This window comes from Anabrus simplex, chromosome 9 (genome assembly GCF_040414725.1).
Source record: "Anabrus simplex isolate iqAnaSimp1 chromosome 9, ASM4041472v1, whole genome shotgun sequence".
NCBI classification, from domain to species: Eukaryota; Metazoa; Arthropoda; class Insecta; order Orthoptera; family Tettigoniidae; genus Anabrus; species Anabrus simplex.
The window spans coordinates 95,088,050-95,110,050 of record NC_090273.1 but is presented as its reverse complement, the minus strand read 5'-3'; the positions used below and the strand labels follow the sequence as shown (position 1 = coordinate 95,110,050).

At 38.5% G+C, this 22,001-nt stretch overlaps 1 protein-coding gene across 2 annotated transcripts in view; it reads left to right on the top strand.

Annotated features, from left to right (window-relative positions):
* The window catches only part of LOC136880925 (dolichol-phosphate mannosyltransferase subunit 3), a 34,603-nt gene extending 12,739 nt beyond the window's left edge, over window positions 1-21,864 (top strand). Inside the window, exons 4-5 of one of the 2 annotated variants that reach the window (XM_067153454.1) lie at window positions 11,603-11,680; window positions 21,293-21,864. In XM_067153454.1, coding sequence (XP_067009555.1) covers window positions 11,603-11,680; window positions 21,293-21,355 — 141 coding nt within the window. In that variant the 3' untranslated portion in view covers window positions 21,356-21,864. The remainder of the gene's footprint in view (window positions 1-11,602; window positions 11,681-21,292) is intronic. The other variant, XM_067153453.1, reaches the window with a different exon arrangement.
* The last annotated feature ends 137 nt before the right edge of the window (window positions 21,865-22,001 follow it).

Here is a 22,001-nt window from a genome sequence, read left to right as displayed (position 1 = left end):
GTATGGTAACTGGTGTTATCCATTCATGTGGTATTTCTTGGGGTCTAAGACAAAAATACTCTGCACATGTGCAACAAGAGTGGTGTTCTTAGCTACTCTTCACTAGTTTATTGATAACCCTTGCAGCTATATAGTACAAAGTGGTGGTGGTTATTATTGTTTTAAGAGGAAGTACAACTGGGCAACCATCCTCTATAAACACTAATCAGAAGAAAACAAAGGGAAGGTATCCAACACTTCGAAAAATGGAGGTATCGACAAAAGAAGGATGAAAGCCACAAAGTGCGTGGAAATAAAAACTTCCTAGGCCTTGAATGCGCTAATGCCATCACAGTCGGAAAAGAACCAGTGTTGACCAGGAGAGGTCGGATGGGCTAGAATAGGTGAAAGGCTGACACAAGTAAGTGAAAGCAATGTCAAGACTCAGCTAAGGACTTCGTAGTCACAACTCAAAATAGATTTCCCCCTGTGGGTGGGGGCAATAGAATAATACCCACTGTGTCCCCTGCCTGTCATAAGAGGCGACTGAAAGGGTGTGAGGACCTCCTGACTAGGGAGCGTGGATTCGCGACCACGGGGCTCTTAGCTGAGTCCTAACATTCATCAAATAATAATAACAACAAATAATAATAATAATAATGGTTAGAAAAATTGAAGCCACTGGTAGACACGATTCCATAAGAAATAAAAATTCAGTCACTATGAAGTTGAGTTAATCCGGAGTTAGGCTATTTTAGGGATTACATTAGGATATTATGTTAGCTACGGTACATTAAATTACAGCAGTTGGTTAGTGCGAGTGAAGCGAGGGTTGTGATCTTTAAGTATTTGTCCAGCCATATATAATGTACTCTAGAGAGCATTTAAGATGAATGAAATTTAGCTGTAAATAATAACGACTGCTATTAACAATTGTTGTAATGATGGCAAGCTGGATACAAATTGTTGGTTTGAAGTGATAGGTCTATTGTTTGTTGTGGTTGTAATTAATAAATGAACAGGAACCAGCATTTCAAATATCTGTGAAACATTTCTACATTGCATGTAGGGTCAGAAAGATACTGTCTGCATTTTACATGAAAAGGAATGGAATGATATGGCGTATGGCTTTTAGCTCTGGGAGCATCCGAGGACAAGTTCGGCTCGCCAGTTGCAGGTCTTTTGATTTGAGGTCCTCAGGCGAACTGCACGTCGTGATGAGGATGAAATGATGATGAACACGACACATACATCCAGCCCCGTGCCAGTGAAATTAGCCAATTGTGGTTAAAATTCCTGACCCTGCCGGGAATCGAACCCGTTACCCCTGTGACAAAAGGCCAGCACGCTAACCATTTAGCCATGGAGCCGGACGCATGAAAAGGAAATTTTCGTAATCATCAATACTACTATTACACATTTCCTGTTACTTTTCTTGCTTGTTTTGAAAGACAATTCTCTTTCTTTGAGAGGTTTCCTATTATATGTCAAAGGCTTGGGTGGATTAGGGACGTTGAAAATTGTTGGGATGGAATTCCACTTGAGTAGTTTCTGTCCATCTGCCCTCTTTAATTCAAATTGCGATTCTTCAAAATGATGCTAGAAGAAAATACATAAGACCTATAAATGTAAAACATCATTCATATAAACATATTATTCAGGAATAATACGAATGTATAACTTCAGTAACCTCACTCAAGACGGAATTATCTGTAGGTTGCCATTTGTCACGCCTACGGTTTTGTACCCACTGACCTCTCCTTTGCTTATCTCTTGGGAAGCGAAACACTCTAATTCCGTCAGTTGTCTTATTTTGACAATTTGATGCGGCACAGTATCGTATTTTCCTTCAAAATACAAGTAATAACTCACATAATAACATCGGACACACGCACATAACAATAATATTTAAGACCCAATATGGCTGCCACCGCAAAGGATTGTGGTAGCATGACCAGACCTCCCTAGACAGACCTTGCCCCTATGTTGTTCGTATTACGTGCACTTAGTATGGACATCAACACCAGACTGATTGTTGAGAGGGAGCAGGAGTATAGCTTTTGATGGCAGGGATTGGAGGAGGGGCGAGTAGGTAGATTTGAACTGATCGGTCGACTTAACATGTCTTTTTTCCTTTTATACTTTGTGTATATAGGAATGAGAATATCGAATAGAATATTAGATTTTTCATTAATTTCATTGATATTATGGTTAGGGTTAAAGTATTGTTTTAAATGAATCGTTTGTTTCAGAAACGACACTTCTCCAACGTACCAAATTGTTCAGAAAACAGGAAAAACTGTCTGTAGTGTGTAATGTCATTTCTATCCTTCCGATATTTATTATGCTTATTCTACTGTTGAAATGACTGTGACAGATAGGTTGTTTGTATGAATTAGTCCAATACGTTCCTTTACAGACTTTGTTGCAAAATGTGGAGATGTGCTGTTTCTGCAACAAACACCATTAATGAGAATTTGATTTTAATGTCATTTCAATTTCAAAAGGAACTGTATTAAATAAAGTACAAATTTTATACTGAGGAAATACAATGTTTAAACTCATTATTTAATAGTTATTTGTAAGATTTACTTATTTGCACATATTATGATTAGACCACATTGTATAGAAAAATAAACAGAAGAATACTCCTTTTATGTCCCTTTCCAAAGTTCAAAATATATATAAAACAAAACAACACAATATAATACAAGTAACATGTAAGTCTCTTATCTTTGAACAATGCTTCTCACTTCTATTGTGCTGATGTTGTCCATGCAAACAGTTCATTAAAAAACTCATGGTGTTCTTCTGGTATGTAAGATTCCAACTTCTTTATGGCTGCTAATTTCTTTTCATTTAATGGAACACAGCCTTTTGGGTAAGCATGTCTAGTTGGGAACACAGGGAGACGGGTTGCAGAAATAAGCAACTTGAAAGTATGAACGCACAGTCTATCAATACAGTATTTTCCTAAGACATGATTTGCCTCATACTGAAACTCCATAAATTGATTTATATGAAACGAGACTTTTGTATCTCTTTTCACACCTCTTCCTAGCGACTCAAGTGAAGTAAAAACACCACCTCTCCAGGATAAGTGTCCTTTCTGCACAAGATGGAAACTTTCATTCACGACTGACAGGCAGAGATATATGGTAGAAATGTTTTTTCTGCACAAAATGGTAGCCCTTCGTGCATTAATCATGGCAGTATTAATAACTCATATAGTGTCAAAAAGTGGAGAAGTGTTGTTTCTGCAACAAACGATTCAAATGTATCTAACAATTCTTCAATATGTTGAGCATGGTGCCCTTCTTATCTACAGCCATGACAGACTCAAAACATAATTTTACATCAATTGACCAAGATCTAAGCATTTTAAAAGTAGATGTGAAGGGCACCATACTGAACATATTGGAGAATTGTTACATACATTTAGAACAATATTTTAACCCTAACCATAATATCAATGAAATTAATGAAACATCTGATATTCTATTTGATATTCTCATTCTTATATACACAAAGTATAAAAGGAAAAAAGACACGTTAAGTCCACCAATCAGTTCAAATCTACCTACTCGCCCCCCCACCCGCCCCTCCTCACACATCCCTCCTCCAATCCCTGCCATCAAAAGCTATACTCCTGCTCCCTCTCAACAATCAGTCTGGTGTTGGTATCCGTACCAAGTGCACGTAACTTACGAACAACATAGGGGTGAGTCTCATATAGCTATATGTACTTATCTTGATATTCTTGCTTCCCTTATATTCTCATTTATTTACTTCATATTATTTTCTTTTCAGACATTCACCTCCAAATTAATTAAACAATAGATCACTACACTGATAATAAGGAAAACCTATTCAAAGTACAAATGTTCCTCTTAAAGCTACATAAGTCTTGACCCATATTACTATGAACAAACATGAATATCAATCAAGTTGCTCGTCTACACAGAAAAGGATACCAACTCCCAGATCAACTAAAAAACAATGGCTGTTGTAGAAACGAAAAAATAGTTTGCCATCAACCACAAAATTTTTGATGTGTTATTTAGTTTAAAGTGTAGATATGTTATTTCAGACTTCATCAATAGTTTAAATTAAGACTATAAATTGTGTCATATCAGCAATTATATCATCATTGGTTATATATGCTGCTTATGTCCTCCAATTGGAGTGTGAGTGAAGATGACCCAATATATATGGGGTCGAAACTAGTCCCAGTTTTATAAGACAATATACAAACTAATAGTATTGAATAGGCGGACCCTTTCTACCCTTTGTTAGTGATCAATTGTCAATACGGACCATAATGAATTCATAACTTATTATCATCTATAAAATAGCGCACAGTACCCATTCTGCTGATATAATCCGTGAATACAGGTTCTCCCAAACCATCACGGACTGGGCTAATTTCTACTGGGAAGTCCTAATAAATTACATTGAAACCACTTCTGAATCCATCGGCAACCCCAATACAATTGTGGAGGTAGGCAAAAGTACATTTGGACAAAGAAAATCTTACGGCGGGCATTTCATAGAGGGCCAATGGGTTTTTGGTGGAGTCGAGAGGGGGTCAGGGAAGTGTTTCTTCACCACCGTCAAAGACAGAACGGCCCAGTCCCTCATCTCCACAATAAAACAGTGGATCAAACCCAGCACCACAATAATAACAGACTGCTGGAAATCGTACAGCACCCTGAAGAAACATGATTATGAGCACCTCTCAGTCAACCACTCAATAGAGTCTGTTAACAAAGTGACTAGCGCGCACATGAACACTATAGAATCTACATGGCGGCATGTAAAGGCATCCGTTCCCGAGTATAACAGAAGTTAAAGCCTTTACACTGGCTACCTCACCACTTACGAGTTCAACAAACATTGCAGGATAGCTGGAGAGGACAGATACAACAAATTGTTAGAAATAGTCCGGGACATTGAGTGGTGAGGCTGAACAAGCCCACCAACATTCATCACGCCCTTCAATGTATCTTCCATGACCCTGATCTCTCTGTGTAGGTCTGTGCAACGTGAAAAACAGTGCTTGCTTCGTGACAGGCGTGATGCTGCCGTCATGGTGTTGATTATTGTTTTAAGAGAAAGTACAACTAGACAAAAACCATTCAATGTTCTCTCAAGTAGGCTGCCAGTGGTGCTGATTATTGTTTTAAGAGAAAGTACAACTAGACAAAAACAATCCAGTCGTGTGTCCAGCTTTGTGATGGTGGTGATAATTGTTTTAAGATGAAGTACTACTAGACCAAAACATTCCAGTCGTGTGTCCAGCTCTGTGATGGTGGTGATTATTGTTTTAAGCGGAAGTACAACTAGACAAAAACAATCCAATCGTGTGTCCAGCTCTGCGATGTTTGTGATTATTGTTTTAAGAGGAAGTTGTTGTGTTGTTGTTAGTCGTTTAGTCGCTTCCGACTCTCCGTGACCCCATAGACCAAAGTGCGCCAATTCTTCCTGTCGGACCGAGCTCGATAGCTGCAGTCGCTTAAGTGCGGCCAGTATCCAGTATTCGGGAGATAGTAGGTTCGAACCCCACTATCGGCAGCCCTGAAAATGGTTTTCCGTGGTTTCCCATTTTCACACCAGGCAAATGCTGGGGCTGTACCTTAATTAAGGCCACGGCCGCTTCCTTCCCACTCCTAGCCCTTCCTTGTCCCATCGTCGCCATAAGACCTATCTGTGTCGGTGCGACGTAAAGCAACTAGAAAAAAAAAATCTTCCTGTCGTGTACTGTATCCCGAAGTTTTTCTAAATTGAGAGCCGTGGCTTTCTTGATGCCATTAATCCACCTCATCCGTTGTTGCCCTCTTCTCCTGTTACTATCAGTCTTCCCCAGCATTAAGATCTTTTCCATTGAATCATGTTTTCTCATAATATGACCGAAGTACTTTAGTTTTTGTCTGTGTATTTGACCTTCCAGTGAACAGCCTGGGTTGATCTCCTGTAATATGGACTTATTAGATCTCTTCGCAGTCCACGGAATTTTAAGGAGTTTTCTCCAACGCCCGTCTATTCTTCGACGCTCAGCCTTTCTTACTGTCCAGGTCTTGCTTCCGTACATTGCTACTGAGAAGATCATAGCCTTCACTATACGAATCTTCGTTCTTACGTCTCTACTCTTGAAAATGTTGTCAAGGTTGGTCACTGCCTTCCTCCCAAGGAGCAAGCGTCTCTTAATTTCATGGCTGCAATTGCCGTCAGCAGTTATTTTGGAGCCTAAATAGATGAAACTGGGAACAACCTCCATTGTTTCACCATTTACTGTATTTACTCGTGTATTAGACCCCCACCCCTGGCTTTTCGAGACGAAAAAATGAAAAAAATAAATCTCGCCTATAAGACCCCCTTACGTAATTCGTCAGAGAACGATGACGATTCCGCTTGGAAGCGGGTACAAGTCTTATTGCAGCTCTGATGACATCGCACAAATTTCTGAATAGTTTCGTCCGTACGACCTACGCAATGAAAAACACATCGAATCCGTGCGGTACATCTGTGTTTCGTACTTAAGAAATGTCCGCCTCTGTAGCGTAACATACGTCTACTGCAGCTCTGATGACGTCGCACAAATAGATGAATAGGCCTAGCTTCGTGTCCAACCCGCATTGCAAGCATGCTTCAGTCATGCTATATGTCTTTGTTTTGTAGTTAATAATGTCCGCCAGCGTAATGGCTAGCACAATTAGTTGCTGTTTTCGGGGGTCTGACTTCGGTCCCGGTACCGTACTCCCAGAGATTTATGAATGGCAGGAAGGGTGATATGCGGTAAAAGCGGTACCTGTAACTCCCCTCCACTAGGCGTGTCTAAAAAGAGCTGTATCACCTCAGGATGAGGAAACGAGTTTACTTTAGTTGAGAAATATTCACGGTTGTTGCTATTTATACAGCAGGCGAGATCATTAACAAAGTGGTCGTTTAATATCTCGTAACTCGGGCCATTATAGGTAAATATTTGGAGAGAAGTAAGTTTAAAACGTGATAAAAGCTATCCGATTCAAACGATCGTTTTACTCGCCAACGTACCTAACAAATAATAATAATTTTATGTCCCAACGTACTTTAAACAATTTTCGGAGACGCCAAACAAAACATACTAGGGTATGCGTTAATAAAAAAAGAGACAACGAACGTACAAAATTAAACATTATGATAATAAAACTCATTATCGCCACACCTGTAGATATCCGTAAATGCGGTATATTTTCCTGTTCTTTATTTTTATTTTTTCCGTCGAACTTTTGGCTCTTATCAGGGCGATAATATACCTAACCTAAACAATGTGGTCTGTCTTATATCATGGACAGCTGTTTACGCAAATCCTAATGTGATAAATGTAGAGAACAAGCATGAAATATACTCAAAAATAAGGCTCTGTGTTTCAACAGCCGCAGTCATCAAAAGAATGTTTCCAGTTACTATGTATTACAATCGGAAGTACAACTCGTAACATACGCTAGTTAGTTATCAGCTGATGGTTTGGCATGCCTTCTACAGTACGGCTTTATTCGGAAGGAGTGGCTTCTGCTACATATACACCAACTGTGAATATCAGAGACCATCTGGGAATAGATTTACACTGTTTAGACTCTATAGTCAGGGACAAAATTATTTTTAAAAGGTTCAAAAAGACGGGATCTCGCATGCTCTCGATTGCAGTGCACGGCTCGAAGAGAATGAACAATGAAGCATGGCTGATGCGACTGACGAGAGATAGCAGTGAAGATGACGTCACTTAGAATGGCGCAAGGCTATAATTCAAATGAAAGCAGTGATCAGGTTTACTGTGTGGTAGGCCTACTGCTGCACTGACAGAGACAAATGACTGGCCATTAAGTTCTTTTGTATCAATATTTAATTATATGATAGCACGATACCCTTATCCCTTTCTTTTACGGGATCGAGTATGAAGTGAGACGAATCTTCGTAGCGAGTTTTTATGGCTATATGCCCTTCCTGATGTCAACCTCGCCAGAGGAATTAATGAGATGTATCGAATGACGTGATATGAGTAACTAAAACGGACTTTTATACGTACTGTAGGCCTAAAATTCGTGTTCACTATTTTGTCTTTTTACATTTAGAAACACTGCCTTCCGACGAAAATAGCCACTATAACTTAAATACATTCTAAGTTTGTTAAATAATAGTATAGAATGTTTACACGTATAATTTATAGCTCTTTATAAACTAGAAGTCGTGTGTTCGCTGCACAAAATTTTGAGGTTATCGCATATTGGACCCCCCTTTATTATTTTTGGCTGTAAAAGTGGGGAAAAAAGGGGTCTAATACGCGAGTAAATACGGTATATGCCAGGAGGTGATAGGTTTAGTTCCCAGGACCTTTGTTTTCTTGACAATCAACCTTAGTTCGGCTTTTGCACTTTCTTCTTGCACCTTCATTAGTAGATACTTAAGTTCTTCTTCACTTTCTGCCATCACAGCATATCTAAGATTATTTATATGTCTCCCACCAATTTTAGCTCCAGTTTCTGTTTCATCTAATTTGGCATTCCTCATCACATACTCTGCATATAAGTTGAATAAATAAGGTGACAGTATGCAGCCTTGACGTACACCTTTCTCAATCTTGACCCATTCAGTTGTTCCATATAGGGTTCTCACCGTAGCTTCCTGATCAGAGTAGAGATTTCTCTTAGGGCAAATAAGATGATCTGGTACTCCCATAGTCATGAGTACTTGCCACAATTTAAGAGGAAGTACTACTAGACCAAAACATTCCAGTCGTACCAATAGCCAAATCAGTTCAATCTCCTGTTCGGTGCTGTACCCATATTGGTAATTATTGTTTTAAGAGGGAGTACAACTACACAAACACAACAATTCCATCTTCTGTCCACTCCTGTGCCAACAGATCCTGCACTTATGATGAGTATCCATAAATTCATATCCTGTCTTAGGGATTGCAATATACTCCGTATGTATAGTGTTGTTTTCTCATTCGTGATGTGATCGCCAAAAGTGTACTTCAAACAACAGCTCAATTAGCAATGCTGTCGTACCTAACCTAACCTAACCTGTCACTATCAGTGGTTTTCGGTGGATCATAACCTAACCTGTCACTATCAGTGCCTTTCGGTGGATCACACCCTAACCTGTCACTATCAGTGGTTTTCGGTAGATCACAACTTATTATTAATGTTAAACAATTAATTTATTAAAACCACCTATTCAATACTAGTAAAGTCTTTAGGACTATATTACAGTCATTATATTAATTTTAAGTATGGTACATGTTTCGTCTGTCATTGCAGGCATCATCAGCCATGAATTCTAACTCCAAGTCAGAGCTCTGAGTGAATGCTATACTAGGATTATTCATAAATCATATTTTTTATATAACAATTTGCACTGAAGTACAAGAATATTAAGGTCATAATTTGGAGTGAATAAGCTGTTCATGTCTTGAAGTTCTAATGTGACGTCCAACTAATGTTCACATCCAATGGAAATAATACTAAGTGTCAACTCTCATAATGCCGATAATGAGAACGGCATGAAACAAGTGGAATTTAAAACATCTATACTTTTTTTTTTTCTCGGCCTATTAGGAGATTAACTTTTACCTGCTTTTACCTTCACAAATCGAGCTCTATATCAAATCACCAACCCAATCAAGAAACAGGACATCAATATTGCATTCAAAACCCGTAATACAAACAGAAATATATTCTTTAACTCATTCAACACATGACCGATACTCTAATTCAGGAGTTTATAGACTCAAATGTACCCAGTGTGAATTTTCTTATGTTGGACAAACTGGACGCAGCTTTCATACAAGATATTTAGAGCATTACAACGCATCCAAGTACGACACACATTCCGCTATGAGCATTCATATGAAGGAAACAGGGCTAACTGCACATGCTTTTAATCAAAATATTCCATAAATCCTTCTCTAGGACCTGTGGCTTCTCTAGAGTAGGTTCCACATTATCTATAGTTTCTAAAACCTTAGAACATGCTTTATAGCCTCAATGACTTTGATTTTATCTGACACTCATTGGCCCTCATCTGGTTAGAAGACAGAGTAGGAGGATACAGGTAGAATCGTTCATTGATAGGCTCTCTTTCTTCCCTACCCAGTGACCAAGATGTGTCCTGTATGGTCAATACACTGTCAAAGGCAGAAGTTATGATACGAAGGACAGAGAAGGTTTGCCTTTTCCCAACGAGAGGTTGTCTTTCGTTCAGAGATTAGTAGGGTGGGTCTCTTGCCTTCCCTTCTAGAGCTCCATCTGTTCTTCATTTTAGCAAAAGAAGGAAGACCAGAAAGTTTTTCCTTCTTTAAACCAAGGTATGAAGAAGAAACACATTATTTCAGAAAGCATGTACTGTAGAACATCCTTTTCTGTAAATTTTTAATTTTCATGTTCACTATAACTGAAGTAGATGTCCACTAACCCTTTCAGACCTGAAAGAAAACTGGAGGTGTGAATCTTTGTTTGTACGTCAAAAATGACTAAAATGCTCTTATATACGTATATATTTATTTATTTTACAAAATATGAACTATCATCTGTAAAACAGCACCCACACAATTGTGCATGTCAGGACTTAATTCACTACTTACAAAAAATAAAAAATTCACCTCAGTACATGTGAATATACACATATAATTTCCCTGGCACAGGGGCTGGCTGTATGTGTTGTCTTCATCATCATTTCATCCTCATTACGACGCGCAGGTCGCCTACGGGATCAAATCAAAAGATCTGCACCTGGCGAGCCAAACCCATCCTGGGATCTCCCGGCACTAAAAGCCATACGCCATTTCATTTTTTTTTTACACATGTACGTGATCAAGTGTTCTATTTTACAGTGTGGAACGATTTAAAACAATTAAAATCTTATACATTACATTTCTCACCTAGAGTACAAGTTCTGCTTTCACAGTCCTTTTGGTGGCAGCACCCAGCACTCCTGCATGCATTGCCTGTAGGGAAACCTAGCCCGCACAGTTGAGCATATCAACAGTCAATATCTCATGGTATTATGTACGATGTTGTAAGTTCACAATTTACGTTTGCTAAACAATTTAAACACTTCATTGATTACATTCTGATATTCAGTAAAGCTTCTAGATTAATATGAATGCAATAAATAAATACTTACTTTAGGCATTACTGCTTCCCGCCATCTTGCCGATGAACTGTATTTTTAAACTCTTCTTTCTGCCCCCTGGTGGTCAAGCACTAAATAAAAACAACTGAAGTACATACTGCATGTCCCGCACAAGCACTGCTGTCTGGTCTAGCGCAGGAAAGTATCAAATAAGCTCAGACATAAATAAAATACAAACCTGCACAATTGTGTGTACACTGTCTGAAAGGGATGTGAAATTTTTGGTATGTTTTATAATAGCAGAATGTTCATTGTAACCGAGTTCACTATATCCGGAGTTGACTACTTGAAATGGTCCACCTTTCCCAGATCTATATTTCCTACCCAACATACACTCCTCCTAGATTTCCCAGCTGACATTGTTTTAGTCTTAAAAGTACTCATTTTTGTACCATACAGCCATGTCTTGTTGATTATTATTTACAAAGTTTTGTTTATTTTCTGATAGGTATATGCAGCTTTTGTGGTACTTTGGAGAGTCTACACTTTCAACAACTGTGAAGATGCTGCTAAGGAATTGCAAGAGGTATGTAACTAGAGTCTCTCATTGTTAGTATCCATATTTGATACAGTTTTTTTCAGAGAGAGAGAAAAAACATTAACGAAATTATTAGAGATTTCTACTATGAGCTGTATACATCAGCCATTAATAAACCACCCAGTGATAAACAACTAGCCCAGAATTATACGTATGAAGTAACACTGGAAGTAACCACTGCTGAGGTTGAAAATGCACTTAAATAACTAAGGAATAAAAAATCCCCTGGGGGGATAAAATAACGAATGAAATGCTGAAATTAGGTGGAAGAGATCTTCTAGAAGCTGTGAGAATATTAACTCTGGAAGAATACCAGAAAATTGGAAAAAGGCTGAAGTGATACTACTCTTCAAAAAAGGTGATAAGAAATATTTAGAGAACTATCATCCTGTGAGTTTGTTATCACACCCCTACAAGCTCCTGACTAAAATTGTAACCAACTGCCTCACAAGAGAACTGGATTTTTATCAACCTGCCGAGCAAGTGGGATTTCATAAAGGTTTCTCAACTGTTGAACACATCCAGACTATTCGTCTTCTTTTTGAAGAAACCACAGAGTACAACATCAAGATTCATTTGGCCTTCATTGATTATAAAAGACCTCTTGACTAAGTGGAGATTTGGGCAATCATGAAGGGACTTCAAAATGCCATGATGAACTCAAGGTATTAAAATTATAAAATCCTTTTATTAACAACCACCTACTCAATACAATCATTACTCATTGAATTATAAAATAATCATGAGGTGTCTTAAATAATGGAACATGTTTCGTTCGACATAGCGAACATCATCAGCCGTTAATTTACAAAGATTAGGTCAGGGCCCTGAGCTGAAATGATAAAAAATGTTAAAAGAGTGACAATGCCGTAATAAAAAGTAAAATGATAACATTAGACTTAAAATTGTAACAAATATGTACAGATTAACAGCAAGTATTTGTAGTGGAATACATTGAACGATGGTAGTCTGTAAAGTTAAAACAATCATGAGGTTGTTAAAGTAAAAAAATAGATACAGTGGACCTTAAAATATATGTCAATGCGTGAAGATTAATTATTAACGATGGAGTTCTTTAAATTGAGCAAAAACAAAAGTTGAAATAGAGTTATTGAATAGTACGAGTCAAACTGAACCAGTTAAAAGGCGCATGGCGACGAAACTAAGGTTGATATGACGTGAACTCCAGTAGTTAGGAATTCTGTAGGAGAGCCAAACACAATGCCAGAAGGAAATACAAGTTGAACTAGTCCGTATTTACACGCTAGCAGTAAAATTAATCGTATACAACGTAGGACACCAATGGTGGACTCGTTAAAGAGTAACTATAACTTGAAAGTAGGGAGAGTTCCAGCAAACCAGAGATGAATGGAGCAGATTATGGCACAATTGGAGTTAGAAATCTGGAAAGAAAGAAAAGGGAGGAAAAATGAAATTATGTTATAACGGGGGGGGGGAGAATTGAAAAAGGAGGCTTACCCTTGGGACTAGTGTGAGGTGTTCGCTAGCGTTGGCTGCGTGAGGCAAACTGGCGAGTAACCTTATTGCTGCTTCTAGTATTGTACGTATGTATACGTAGAGGCGGAGAGTGAGTCATGTGAGGAGGAGGGGTGACCGATTCCTTGGGCGGGTCGGGTATTCGTGGAGGGGGTGTCGCATGAGAGGGCAGTAGAGTAGTAATTGTTGTATAATTAAAGATTCTCGTAAAGTTATTATTATTTATATTGAAAAGAGAGAGTAGTTCTGGTATTTTCTCGATTATTGGACTTTTAATTTCTGAAGTATCATTTAAATTTTGATTTCCGTTAAAATGCTGGTCTAGGAATATGTAAATGTTCTCAAACTCTGTCATAAGTTTACTTTTATTGACGTATTTCAAGATTTGAAGGTCTTATTCAATTGTAGTAAAACTGTGGCCAGTCTCTTCCATATGGGTGCTCATGGCGGAATACTTTTTATGTAGGATGTTAAAAGGTTTGTTTTTTTCACCTATTCAATACATATAAATTTTATAAATTAGGAATTTATTGTAGATTCCACTTGAGACATGTTTCGCCCTTCATTGAGGGCATCATCAGTCAAAATATCACCTCAAGGTAAAAAATCAGGTAACTGGTTAGTAGTAGACATGTACAAATTATTACATATTATTAACAACAATATAAAAATTAAGTATGGGAAAAAATTTGCACAAAAGTGATGGTTGAACATGTAGGTTTAGATGAAAAGTCAGCACCAATGCCTAAAAATAACAAAGTAGAGTTCTGCAGTGGTGCTCTGGAGAAACAGTTGACGCAATCATATGAAAATAAAAAGTTTAAAAAATATTTACAATAAAACAATTAAGGGAGAAAAGGTGTAGTGTTTGGCATCAATGTTAGTAACCAAAAATTGATGTCAAAGGTTGGTAACTATACAGTATTTACATAGTTCAATTGAACAGTTGAGATAAAGTTTTTTAAAAATATTTACATTTAACATTCAGCGTAAATGTTTGTAATAAAAACTAATGTTAATGATTGGTAACTATATAGTAATTACATTATCTAATTGAAAGTTGAGAATTTACAATTATATACATATTTACACAAGAGCAGCTGGTGCGCAAGGATAAAAAATTTTAGTACCAAGTGCGTCCTGATGTTTTAGAGGTTGGAAGAAAGAATTAGCATTGACATTTCAGAAATATGTAGAGCAGATTATTTTAGTTAAAAATCACCGGGGGTAGGGGAAATTTTTATAGCCAAATGAGGTTTTATAGGCATCAAGCTGAAAGATTTCCAGTTGAAGCGCCGAGATCGGGACGGAGACTGGTCAGTGTGGCTGGAGATTCATGGGTAATCCGTGCGTTTGAACGACAACAATGGTGACAGTTAAAGTGGGTAATTGTTAATTAGGAAAAATGTTGTGGGTTGAAACTTCTGCTTATTCTTTTAGTTGATTTCTGTAGCATCGATTGTGATGTGGAGACATCGGTGTGAAATGCCGGTGAGACAAAACTATATTGTTCCGTGGAATAAAATAAGGCGGACTACGGGATGAAGTTGTTGGTCTTTACTGGTCTGGTGAGATAGAATAGAGTTGCTTGTGTTGTGGACTGCTGTGGAGAGATTAGAAAGTATACGGCAACTGCAGAGTCAGAGCGTTAAAGCTGAGGTGAGGCATCTTCTTATTCTGACTGCGAAGAGGAGCCGTAGTGGCCCGCCATATTTGTGCCGATGTGCACTGGGTTCCGGCGAGTTGTTGAAAGTTGGATTGTAAGAAGTGGAAGTTATCTGTAATTGAGACGTTGATAGTATTAGTTTGTGTGTAAGAAAGGTTTATGGTAAGTAATGAAGAGTGAATGTTATGTTACATACCTGATGTGTCGCTGAGAGGTGATTGTTGATGAGTATTGGTGGACTAAGAAGGAGGCTCAGTCGGTAATACGCACATGCGGTTAGCAATGGCGGCTTTTTATGTTTCGAAGCGTTGTAGTGTTCAAGACATCTGGTCAAAAAGCTACGTCCAGTCTGTCCGATATAGGAGAATCCACAATGGGTGCATTTAAGCCTATAGATACCAGAGTTCGATAATTTATTGTGATTAATGTTGACTATATTTGAATTGAAGAATATATTACGGTTCGTATATCGGGTTCTATAAGCGATATTAATATCGTATTTCTTTAGAGGGTTAGTAACTTGAAATAGGCCTGGATTCGTGTAGGTGAAGGGAGCATATTTCGTTTTTTTAGGCTTGTCCGGAATCAATTTCATTGCGGTTTTTAATTTTATCTTGTTAATGATTTTATTAATCATTAAGGAATTATAGCCGTTAATTCTGGCCAAATCCTTAATATAGTTTAGTTCTTTTTCTTTGTATTGAGTAGGTGGTTGTTAATAAAAGGATTTTATAATTTTAATATATTGTCCTCAATACGGTTCTATTATGAGATTAATTACATGTAAACTCAAGGTATATAAAGCTCCTGGAAAACATTTATGATCAAGCAACAATGGTAGTCAGAGTGGATGAAGACCTCATCACCAATAAAATCCCACTTGGCAAAGGAGTTTGCCAAGGTGACACAATCTCCCCAAAGCTGTTTAACCTTGCCTTGGAAGATGTATTCAAAACCCTTCATTGGGATAATAAAGAAATATAAATCGACGGTTTATATTTGAACCACCTGCGTTTTGCCTATGACATTATGCTCATAAGTGAAAATCTAGAAGAGCTAGAAAACACGATCCAAGAATTAAAAACTGCCTCTGCTAAGATTGGTTTGGAAATGAACATTGGTAAAACGTAAATACTAAGCCCAGACAGTCAACCACTTAAAATGGGAAACCAATATATAAAAGATGTTGATGAGTACATCTACAGTATCTGGGACACAAGATAAAACTGGGAAAAGACAACCAACATGCAACAATTCCTCCCAGAATATGTATGAGTTGGATAGCATTCAGAAAACTAAGATTCATCCTCACCAACAAGGATGTTCCAATTAACCTGAAGACCAAGGTTTATAATACGTGCATGCTGCCTGTTACTACTTACCGTCTGGAAACGATGACTCTGGCTGAGGCAAGTGCTTGCAAGCTTCAGCAAACACAGCGAGCCATGGAGTGACAGGTGCTAGGGATGAGCCTTCGGGATAAGATCCGTTCAGGGGACATCAGGAGAAGAACAAATGTAACAGACAACCTTGAGAGAGTAGCAAGACTAAAATGGCAACAGATAGGACACATAGCTCGACAAAACTACAACAGGTAGATTGTTCACTGGAGACCATGGGAACACAAGAGAAGCATTGGAAGACCCCAGAAAAGATGGCTCGATGACGTAAAGCTGTTGGCTGGAACACGCTGGTTCGAAGTGGCTCAAAACCGAAGACGATGGAAACATATGGAAGAGGCTTACATCCATCAGGGGATTGAAATAGGCTAGAAAAGAAAAAGAAGACTTTATATTATGGCTAAATATTTGTAAACAAATCAAATTATCAGCCTTGTTATAGCAAAACACTATCATATTGTTGGTTTTTTTTTTTTTTTTTTTTTTTGCACTTATTAATCAAACAGTCACCACTGATCTGCAGGTAGGGCTGTCGCCCAGGCGGCAAATTCAGTTGTTTACCTAGTCTTTTCTTAAACGACTTCAAAGAAGCTGGAAATTTATCAAATACCTCCCTTGGTAAATTATTCCAATCCCTAATTCCTCTTCCAATAAACAAATATGAGGGCAGATCAGAAAATAAGTTGCACTTCCCAGTTATGGCCATTTATTACACCACACGACTATAACGACAACACTGTAACGTCACTTTTACACATAGTTTCCAAGAGACTCCAAACATTTCTGCAAACGCACAACCAACTTGTCAATGCCGGATGCATAGAAATTTCCTCCAGCTTTCTGCAACCACTCGGAGACAGCAGCCTTCACCTCCTCATCGGTCTGGAAATGTCGACCACCGAGCTCCGTTTTGAGCTTACCGAACAGATGAAAGTCACGTGGCGCTAGGTCGGGACTGTAGGGTGGATGTTGCCCGACCTCCCACTTGAAACGCTGCAGCAGTTCTCTCATTTGGCGGGCCTTGTGAGGTGTTGCGTTATCGTGCAACAAAATCACACCGCGCTCAATTTCCCCCGGCGCTTCTCTTTAATCACTTTACACAACCGGTGCAACGTTTGACAATACGACGACGCATTGATCGTCGTTCCTTTCGGCATGAATTCCACGTGCAGCAAACCCTCCATGTCAAAGAACACTGTCGCCATAACCTTACCGGCTGAAGGTTGAACCTTGGCCTTCTTTCGTTGTGGTGATGAGGGGTGCACCCATTCCGTTGATGTTCGCTTTGTTTCGGGGGTGAAGAGGTGGACCCACGTTTCGTCGCCTGTGACGATTCGCTGCAAAAACCCGTTGCCATCTGCGGCATAGCGTTGCAAAAATGCCAGGGAGGATTGGAAACGTTGTCCCTTGTGCTCATCGGTGAGAAGACGTGGGACCCATCTTTGACACAGCTTATGATATCCAAGGTCCTAGTAGACAATGGCGAACACACTGCCATACGACATATTCAGCTGCGTCTCGATTTCTCTCAGTTTAATGCGCCAATTCTGTCTAATGATCGCTTTCACACCGTTGACCTTTGCATGGGTCCTGGACGTTGCGGGCCTGCCTTCGCAATGGTTGTCCGTGATATCTGTACGTTCGGCTTCGAATTGCTGACACCACTTTATGATACCTTGCCAGGAAATGGCCCGCTCCCCATACACAGCACTAATTTCACGATGAATGTCCGTGTAATTCTTCCTTTTGGCCCATAGGAATTGGATTGTCGCACGCACCTCATATTTAGAGTGAACGTCCAGTTGACGCGCCATTGCTTTTGGCTGCTATTCACACAATACTTGACGAGACACCACAGCGACCTGCCTAACAGACGTGTGGGCAGTGTCTGTCCCTTTCTCCACTGTTCCCACGTTTGCGACACACAGCGCACTGCTGCGGCGCGTTAGTGCAACTAAACTTTTGATTCACCTACGTATTTGCCACAATTTGTCCACTTGAATTCCAGTTTTATCTTAACACATTGAAGACCAGCCCAGGAGATCTCCGTATTACTGCTGCCAATGGCTGTGGTCATGCCCCGGAATTCTTTGTTTTTACTTACTGGCTTAGTTTTCAGCTTGTTGCTCTGTCTCGTAACTAGAGTTTGAACTATTTGCCATCATATCATGGAGTAGTAGGATCATTGATGTTAGTGACGATATTCTTATCCACTTTTATGATCATTATCACCTTGAAAACAACCTATATAAACGGGTGATCTTATGCGCAAGCCTAGGGACATATGCAAACGTGCCTTTTGTGACAACAAAGCATTTCAACATTTCTACACAGATTCGTTATCCACTATGCAACATGGGTGACAAGCCCAAAGAATTCTTGTAGTTTCTCAGCTGACAGTAGGTAATGGGCTACGAGAATTCTCGCTTTTAGTCACCTCATATTTCCTTGATCGTTGATACACATGTGGGGAAGATTACGAGTTCCAAACGGTGTAGTCTTGGAATATAAACCATCGCTGCATATTTCTTTCTTTCTTTCTTTCTTTCTTTCTTTCTTTAAATCTTATTTATCTAACAAAATAATATCGGAAATGTAGAGCTATTCCCTGGAGCTCCAGCGCGGATGTCAACATGGTGCGGCACATTCAGTTGCTGATGAATACCGATATTTGCGATTTATTTTATGCAGACCAGTTATCATAAGTACTAAGTGACAGTGAATTGGATATTTCTAGTGATTAACGGCTAACACTAAATGGGGAGTAACTGTAAAGAGAAATCCTTGCATACTCGAATTCAAGAAGTACCACACAAAAGGCACAACCAGAGCATTCCAGCTACACTGTGTTTAGAAAGACAATTAAATGGAGCCGCAAAGGGAACTGCTTTGAAAGGTATCACGCCGTACAGACTACTAAGCAACCTAGTGAGTACATGTTTGAGCTTGATATTGTGAATAGTTTCCAAGTTACAGTAGTTTGAGTATAGCAGTGGAATTTCTTTCTTGGCTTGGACTGTCTGGTCTACATGGAGTAGCAGCCTCCGTTTTGGACCCGTCCTCAATGTGTTAATATTGTGATCTTTCCTACTTTTAAAAACGCCATTCATGCTTATTCGTATACTAATATCATTCAATGCTATCTCCCCACTTACAGCGCGGAATGTACTGCTGAGGTGAGCGGCTCTGAGAGTTTCAGTCTACTGTATATTTATCAACATGTTAAAGACCTCCTTTTCTACACACCAGTTCTCTTAAAACTGATAGTAATTGAAGGAACATGTAGAGTCTTATATACATATATATATATATATATATATATATATATATAATTCTCTGGGGCCATCAAGGACCACGTTAAGTCTTGTTGCATTTGACACTGAACTTGGCCTTCTTTAGAGCCCAAATTTCCCTCATTCTTTGTGAGTGGGCCTGCTTACGCTCCTCTGTCCAAGGGGCACCGTGTCTTCTCTTCGGTTGCTCGTCTCGGTTTAGCCCGTTCATCAATATTTTCTTGCGGAAGACATCTCTGTTAAGGGCATCTTCAGCTGAGATATGTAGCATTTGCAGGTCTTCTTTGGTATTTCTAAACCAGGGAATTGTGGTTTTGGGGTTTGAATAAAAAAAGTGAAAGATTTTTTTAGGTAACTTTCTTCCGTCCATTCTTTTCAGATGACCGTAAAATTGTGCCCGTCTTTTTCTGATTGTTATTAATAATCTTGACCATGATGGTCGGGATTGGATCCGTATTGACTTGGTAACAGTAAATATGTTGGAAGATAGTCCGCCTAGTCAATACTATTCATTTATTTACCTTTCACCTTAACATCTAGTACATGTTTCGAGAATATTATGCATTCTCTTCCTCAGCTAGTGGATTAAAATTCAGTATACAATAAGACCTGACTAAAATACGGGGGCCCCCATTAAAATTCAAAACAATGAATATGACAATGTGACACTTAAAAATTTTGGATAGTACAAACATAGAATTAAAATCCCATTTTGTCAAGTACAAATTAAAAACACAATATAGTAATGTCTAATTGAATACAACGTCTTGTGATGATATGAATTCACAGTGTCCTTGAAGTTGCCTTGCGTAGTTCAAAAATGTTGAGTTAAGAATGAATGAAATTGCATTAAAACTTGAAGTCCTGCCGATATCCACCGTTAATGGGTGTTAAAATGATGTCTATTTAAATTAAAATATATTATATTGGACACAGCTTCCACTTAGGTCAAGTTTTCATACCTGACCTAACGTCAAGTCTTGTTCTTTTCTGACTCTGATGATACTACTGTACCTTTGCTGTCCCTCATCAGCAGTGATTAAAAAGCAGTAGGAAGAATTGAGCAAGTAGCAAGATTCTGCTAGTGTGTTAGGGAATTTATATAGAATAAAAATTTACTAGTAATGTCCAGGGGCCGATGACCTTCGATGTTAGGCCCCTTTAAACAACAAGCATCATCATCATCATCAGTAATGTCCAGGAATCAGAGAAGAATATTGAAAAGAGATGAGAAAGTGAAAGTTTTTGATACATTCTGTCTGCCTGGAAATGGGAGTGGTTGAAAAAGAGAAAAGAGAGGTTACAGAATGGTTGATAGCCATTTCAGGAAGTCGTTGATGTCTCTATTACAGTATAGTCAGATAGGTATAGGTCAACTTGGGCTGATAATTTCAGATCATCCAGAAATGTTGGATTGGTGAACTTTGGGAAAGATTTTGAATTTTATTGCACAAGTGCTTTACACTGTTAGGTGTAGGGAGAAATGGGAGATGTACTGACAGCAATATTCTATTGAAAAGGCTGCTGAAGAAGATTTTGTTCGTAGTCTATTATTGTGTGAAATTGACATATTTAGTATGTTACATATATGTTTATTACTGTACTTTAAGATGAAAAATGCAGATATCTCAAAATAACTGCAATATTAATGAGAATAACAGTGCTTTATGTTATTTATGATTATGATAGAATGCTGTTTACTTTTAGCTGAAATTGACTCTTGGTTATTTCTTATTATTTACAGCATATACAGCAAGCAAAGGCTGATTTGACGAAGAAGGGCTTCAAGTTTGACACTAAGACGTGACATTTACCTCTGTGATCACCTGAAACATTCCACTAGCTCTGAAGTGAAAACTATTCTTAATACCTCAGTGATGAATGTATAACCACTATGTGATGTATCAGTGTATATACCATGTATGAAAAAGTTATATTTTATTAGTCATGACATTCTAACCTTTCTTATTGAAACAGAAGAGGGAAGAATGCCCTTTGAAAATATTGTGAAATTAATTTCTATATACAGTAATATGTATCATACTGCATTTCAGCTTTTAAACCAAGCTGTAACACACGTGTTAATAAACAACATTTTTATATATATATAGGAACCACTAAGGACAGTGTTGCAAGGTTGTATCCACCAGAGAAGCAGAGTATTCAAAAGTACAGTGAATATCCTTCATCACACATTAAAACTTAAAGTAAAATGATACTCCAATAACAGTGTGGTCTTATTTTCCATTTCTGTGCAGTTCCTGTATTTTTTCTGATTCCTTGGTAGCTCCTAAACATCATGATCCCCATTTGCCTAGTTTCTTAGATGTGGTGCATGAGCATATATGAAGCTCTAATGGAACCAAACAGCAGCTTGCTTCAGAATCGAAGACCATGTTTCTGAAGAGATCACGTTACAGAAAGATGTAAGCCAAGGTTGTAACCTGTGGCGA